A 6,301-nucleotide genomic window follows, 5' to 3' on the forward strand; every position below is an offset into this window, starting at 1 on the left:
CTCTGAGCTGTCAGCACAGAGCCCAAAGTGGGGCTTGAACTCATGAACTGTGAGATCATAACCTGAGCCTAAGTCGGCCACTTAACCGATGGAGACACCCAGGCATTCCCCCCCGCCCATCACTTCTAAGGAGTTCTTTCCTTATGTGCTCATAAATTGGTTTAAATATTATAGCAGTGGTTTGAAATAACTGGGATACACAAAGCTCAGAGTTTTCAAGCTTCCTATGAAAACTTCAGTTACATTTTCCTATCTATATAATCTAAAATAAATATAAGCACCTCCTGGATCTAGTCACCCAAGAAGAGTACTAACAAGCAGTTCAAGCGTCCACACCTGAATTTGCATATATAACAGCGTTGATGTTTCCTGACCTTCTTTAATTGCCTAAGGTTAATGAGAACAAAACAGCAGCAAACTCAATAAATAAATGATGTGTTCACACCAAATGAAACCCAAATAATTTAGAGCACACCATAAAAGCAAAGGCTTTCCTATGGTTCAAAAAAGGAAATATTAAAAAACCTGAATCACGGCATAATCACAGCAACCCCTAAGGACCCTGTGTTTGTCCCAGTTGGTACAATCTGCATTTTGTGAGGAGCCAAAAAAGTGTTTTCAGGGTAATGCTTAAAATTTGACTCTTATTGGTCTTATGTTTAATTTTCATTCTGTTCTTAAGGAATTTATGTCCCATTTTATATTTGTACATGCCTACATTATGTAAATAAAATTCATATAAACATCACTGGTAGTGAAGAAAAGGAAACTATACAAGTTTCAAGTTTGACAGAATGCTTTTCATTTCGAGTACGCTGAAAAATCAGAACGCAGATATTAACCCTTAATGTATGTTAAGGGGACTCAGTTGCAGGCACAGCGTTCGACTTAATACTTGTTCACTGAACGAAAAGTAGTTATGGACTTGGGGCAGGTTTCCTTAGCTCTGTTTTCTATAATAAAATGAGGACGCTAATCGCAAAGGTGTGTCCAACCTCAAGTGTAATATTTTTTAAGTACTTTTACAAATTGTTAAATGCTAAATACATGGTAGGTGCTAATATTATTGTTTACAAGTGGTCTTTTCAGCTTCTTACAGTTCCTTGAGAGAAGGAGCCTTTTGCCAGTCATCTTTACGTCCTTACCACGCCAAGGCACTTACATGTCTGCTGTTGGGATTCCTCGCCACCCAAAATCACCCGTATAAAAGGTAAACTGGGCTCCCGTTAAAACTACAATTTTTTTGCTGCCTTTAAGAAAAGAGCCAAAATGCCCCTTCATTTTGAAATAAGAGCACAGTGACAAACTGCAAATCTGTTTCCAAACTTGTAAACATCAGGGTGTTGTGTTACTAGGACACTGGGTACTACTAAGAGTTTCCATTTGTTTCATTAAACTTTAAATAAAGGCTTTGTATGTGTTTATATTCTTGAAAAGAAAGATTTAAGCTCATTTAAAACATAAAACACCCACAGAAAGGATTATCTGCTATCCCCTTAACATTGGGAAAGGTCTACAAAGATGAAGACAAAATTAGTGTTCACATAAGCACTATTAAAATCCTCAGTGTCAAAAGGCCAGTGTGTGCCTATCTGGAGATAATGAGAATGGAGACACGCTACGCAGACAAGAGGCCAGCTGCTAGAGTGGTTAGCTCCAGAGGGAGGAAATTAGATCTGAGAAGTGCCTAAAAAGCCAAAACAGGACAGGAAGGCAGGCAAAGTTGCAGCACAATTCTGTTCTGAACCTGAAGTTGGCCAGCCTATTCCCTTCTAACACTGACTCAAGTTTCCAACTTTTGCTAAGACTACTTGGGATTTCTTTTAAACACTGCTTCCGTATTATCCAACATTATTAGTGTCGTTGCAGTGATGGCAGGCACCTCAGGCTGTCTGCCCCCACCAGATCTGACACTCTGGTTGAGCCCCGTCAGACTTCAAAACTTATTTTTAACTACTGTGTAACTATGAATTTTAAGTTCCCCCTTAACAGGGCAACAATAGCTGAAGCTTCCCAGGAAAATTTACCCATTACAGGAGCTGTCTTGGAAAGATGTGGCATTAACAGACATTCGTAATGGACACGTTTCAAAAGGAGGGAAACTGAGGTACACATAAGCGACTAGAACCAAATCACGAGACCTGAATACTAATGAAACCAGCTCGGTCACAGTTCTGCTTCCTATCCATTTTGCTCTGAAGTCCTCCACGAAGTCTTTAAAATCTGAAGTAAACACAGTTTTCTAGAGAGCGTCCTTCCAATCAAAAGGGATTACACTCTTCCGGTGCAGTTTGGGAGAGGAGAGACTGTAAGCTTGTCTTCTCACCAAAAGCTTAAAACAGCGAGATGTATTTAACCCCTCTTCCCTCTGAGCCGAAAAAAGAGGCTCAGGAACGGGCATTTTACGGAGACCCGTCTAAAAAAAATAATCGATTGTACAGCAGGTGGAGGAACGAGGAAAGACTGCAGAGAAGGGGCACGTTATCCTTGCTGAAACCAAGACAGCGGAGTCCTGGTTTCTGGAATCTGTTGGGGAACTTGAGGCAGATGTTCCCAAAGAGACATGAGAAAGGGCGGCATCATTTAAATGTCCAGGCAAAATGGTAAATAAAACTAACGAGGTTTTGTATTTTGACGAAGTCTTGGGAACTCGGTATCACATTAAAAAAAAAAAAAATCATTCTGAGGAAATTGAAATAGGATGGCAAAACACCATCTGAGAGGGTGGCGCTCCAACGCTTTACCTTTCCCCCACGAGTGGTTTCGGATGGCGCCCTCTCCGCCCCGGCTGGTGGCTCGGCTCGCTCACAACTGTTTCCCATTACTGCCGGCAGGACGCCGGGGGACTCGCTTTTGCCACAGAACTTGGAGCGCAGACGCCAGTGTGGAACGGGAACAGAATCACGTTCCGGGAGGGGGAGTGGGAAGGAAGAGCGCCGCGCAGGCTGGGCCGGGTGGGAACGCGCTCCTCTGCGGGTCACGAACTTCACCCGGATTTACCCAAGGAAAGGGGAGTGAGGCGGCAAGGAGACCGGGCGAAGAGGAGGAAACTTTAGCAATGGAGAAAGGAGAACAGAAAGTGGCGAACGGAGCGCAGCCTGGCCCCAGAGCAGCTGGCTGCAGGCGGCCGGTCGGGCCAGGGGCCCCCGTCCGGCGAGTTCGCGCAGGACCCCCAGACGTCCCCCGCGGCTCCCACCTGGCGGCGCCCTGGCCTGGAGCGGGCGGCTGGCTCGTCCCCGACCTCTCCTCCTCGTCCTCTTCCTTGTCCCGGGAAGGGCTTCGGGGAGCGAAGAACCGGGAGAAGGTGTGCCAGGGGGCGCCGCCCCTCCTCCGGCCTCCAGACATGTCCCCTGCGCGGCTGCCGGTCCGGGGCGGTCCGCGGCGAACGGGTTTGGCGGTGTCTTACGCCGGGAGCCCGGCGTGGCAGGACCGGCGAAGGCAGGACAGACTGGGCGCGGGCAACCGGCGCGGCTCAGTCCATCCCGGGCGGGAGAGGCGCGGGCGCGATGCGCACCCCACGCGGCTGTTGCTAGCGCAGCACGCCGGCTCCTCCTCCCGCCCCCGACCAGCCCGCCCCCTGGGAGGAGCCAGAGGCCGCGGGACCGCCCCGAGTCTGGGCCCGGCGGGAGTCTGCGGGGCCGGCGGGGTCCCAGCTGGAGGCGGGAGCCTGAGATCCTGGGTGGGGTGAACGCGCAGCCTGGGACGCTGGGCTCCGGGTTTCCCGCCCAAAACAGTTAGGCTGTAGTCCTTTGGACTTTGCGCTCAGTTTTTACTCTGTATTACTGACTTCTTTTCTATCCCTCAGGCAGTGAACGAAAACTGTCCTCAGACTTTTAAAAGAACTTGAACTCAAGTTTGTGACAGCACCTTGTAAACTGCGGTATCAGAGAGCCTTGGGCTTTTAGCTAGCAAACAGCTACTTCAAAAACACTTTCCACCAGGGCTGCAATAGAGATTACCCCATGGCGGGGTCCCAGAAGTGAAGGTGGGGCATAGGTGTCTGTGTAGGTCTATCAACTCTTTTCTTGTTCAGTTACCTTATGTGTGGAATAACTTTTCCTAACCCGGATGCGCCTTAAATTTCTCACACTCCATGTTATATACGACTCTGAGAACCGTCTTGCAAAAACGACACTGATAAAAACGTGACTTAAATTTCTGTTTGTTGTTGAAATATATTCTACAGTCGTTACACAGATGTCACTGAAATCTGGAAACCAGTCTTTAAGATGGCTTAAAAACAAAAACAGTCTAAATACAGTAGTATGGAATTTATTAGTTTTTTTTTATGTTTTACATACAGAAAGCCCTACATAATTAATGTATACATCTTGATGAGTTTGGAGATAAACGCACTCCTGAAACCATCATCACAATCTATGCCATAAACCAGAAGTTTCCTCTTGCCTTCTTACTATTTGATAACTTTAACATACAACACAACACAAAAACTTCTTAGGAATTTTTTTAAGTGTACAATACAGTGTTGTTAACTATAGGCACGATGCTGTACAGTAGAACTCTAGGAAGTACTCATTTTTCATAACTGAAACTTTGTACCCTTGAAGAGCTCTGTTTCCTCCTCCTTGCGGCCCCAGGGGACCACCATTCCCCTCTACTTCTATTAATGTGGCTATTTTAGATTCATCATATAAGTGTTATCCTGTAATATTCGTTCTTATGTGTCTGACTTATTAATACAGTAGATAGATATTCTTTTATTTTTATATCCTAGTGGCTGGCAGAGTGGCTAACATTGAGGCTCATTCACCGCAGGTATTTTGGTTTTGTTTGCTCGTTTCTAAACTAAATTGCTCCTGAGATGGTGTAGAAATATTTATAGACATATTTACAAAGAATCAGACCTTTACTTGTATAAAAATTATATACCAGTAAATGAAATGTCCCAGGCAGTTTTGGCTTGGGGAGGGGAAGGAAGGTACCTTGGGGGTTATCCCTCCTCTAGCTTTGGGGTGCTGAAGAAGAGAAGGTTGTTTATGAGTAAGTTGGACATCTATAAGCCCTGGTCATTTCTGCATCAGCTGGTGGCTGTTGAGCCTCTCTGCCTTCCCCCAGCGGTCTCCTAGAAGCACTCTAACCCCTCCTAACTGCAGCAGAGCCCAAGGCACTCACCCTAATTTGTTCTAGCTTTGATTTAACCCACCAAAGTTAAATCAGCCCAGTTTCCTTCAGCTGGATTCAGACTGACCAGTGCTTTCTCATTGGAAATATTTCCTCCTTTTCTGTGAGTCTGAGAAAATAGGGAAAAGCTGGAATAATACATAGGCCAAGTAAAGTTCCCAATTCTAACTTATCATTTTAGCAGAGAATCTCCATTAAATGCCAATTTACCAGAAAGCCCAGATGACATGAGAACAAAGAGAGTATGAAGCAAACTGTGCCCTCCAGCTAGAAGGCCTAGAGAATGATTTATCTCCCCAAAGGAATGTTAAGTGAGTACCAGATGTGTCCCCAACTTGTACTGTGAAAAGCAGGCCCTATACCCTAATGTCCACGCAGTGGGTAGATTATTTGGGAAGTCTTTCTGGGGATAGAAGTGGGTGGGATCCAGCAAGATTTAGTACTGAATTATGGTTTTAACTAACAATAGCTTTCTAAGAATAAGAATTTCTCTGAAAAATAGCTGTCAAGGAAAATACAGTGACAGTCCTATTTCTGCAGTAGCCACTATCCTCGGTAAGTGAGAAGGCATCAGAATTGTAATGTGTAAACTCCTTCATAAAAATTTTCTAGTGTTGGTGATGATAGGATAAGTAGTGGAAATAATGCTAATGTTCATCCAAATAGAATCCCTTGTATTAATGAACAGCTTGTAAATGTATAAGATAGTATAGATGTTATTAGAGGCCCCTAAAGTGAACATTTGGGCCAATATAGATCTATGATACTTTTTTTTTTCTCAAAAGCAACTCCTTCATGAAGGAAACAATATCTAATGATACTCCAATCTACATTCTATGGAGGAACAAAGCAGCACTTTGAATGAATTGTAAATATAAATGGTGCCTGGCTCCATTAAGGCAAGCTTTGTCAATGCAAGATTAGTTTAAAGCCATAAAAAAAGACCCTAAATTTTCACTGACTTTTCTAATATTTATCAGTTCTTAGATATCCTACATCCTGATATTCTGACTCATATTAACAAATTTCTGAGTACTAAGTTCTAACATTGTATTAGGAAGTCTGTACAAATGAATTTTAGAGTTGCAAGGATGTTAGAGATGAAAATTTAGCACAGTTCATTCACTCATTCAGTTGTTCCATTTAGTGAAGGCCCACT

The 6,301-nt window shown here is 44.3% G+C and overlaps 1 protein-coding gene across 2 annotated transcripts in view; it reads right to left on the minus strand.

Moving 5' to 3' along the window:
• CRYBG3 (crystallin beta-gamma domain containing 3) overlaps positions 1–3,559 on the minus strand; it is a 131,027-nt gene extending 127,468 nt beyond the window's left edge. Inside the window, exon 1 of one of the 2 annotated variants that reach the window (XM_058731653.1) lies at positions 3,197–3,559. In XM_058731653.1, coding sequence (XP_058587636.1) covers positions 3,197–3,345 — 149 coding nt within the window. In that variant the 5' untranslated portion in view covers positions 3,346–3,559. The remainder of the gene's footprint in view (positions 1–3,196) is intronic. The other variant, XM_058731655.1, reaches the window with a different exon arrangement.
• Positions 3,560–6,301: the final 2,742 nt, after the last annotated feature.

Source organism: Neofelis nebulosa, chromosome 5, assembly GCF_028018385.1.
Source record: "Neofelis nebulosa isolate mNeoNeb1 chromosome 5, mNeoNeb1.pri, whole genome shotgun sequence".
Taxonomy (NCBI): domain Eukaryota; kingdom Metazoa; phylum Chordata; class Mammalia; order Carnivora; family Felidae; genus Neofelis; species Neofelis nebulosa.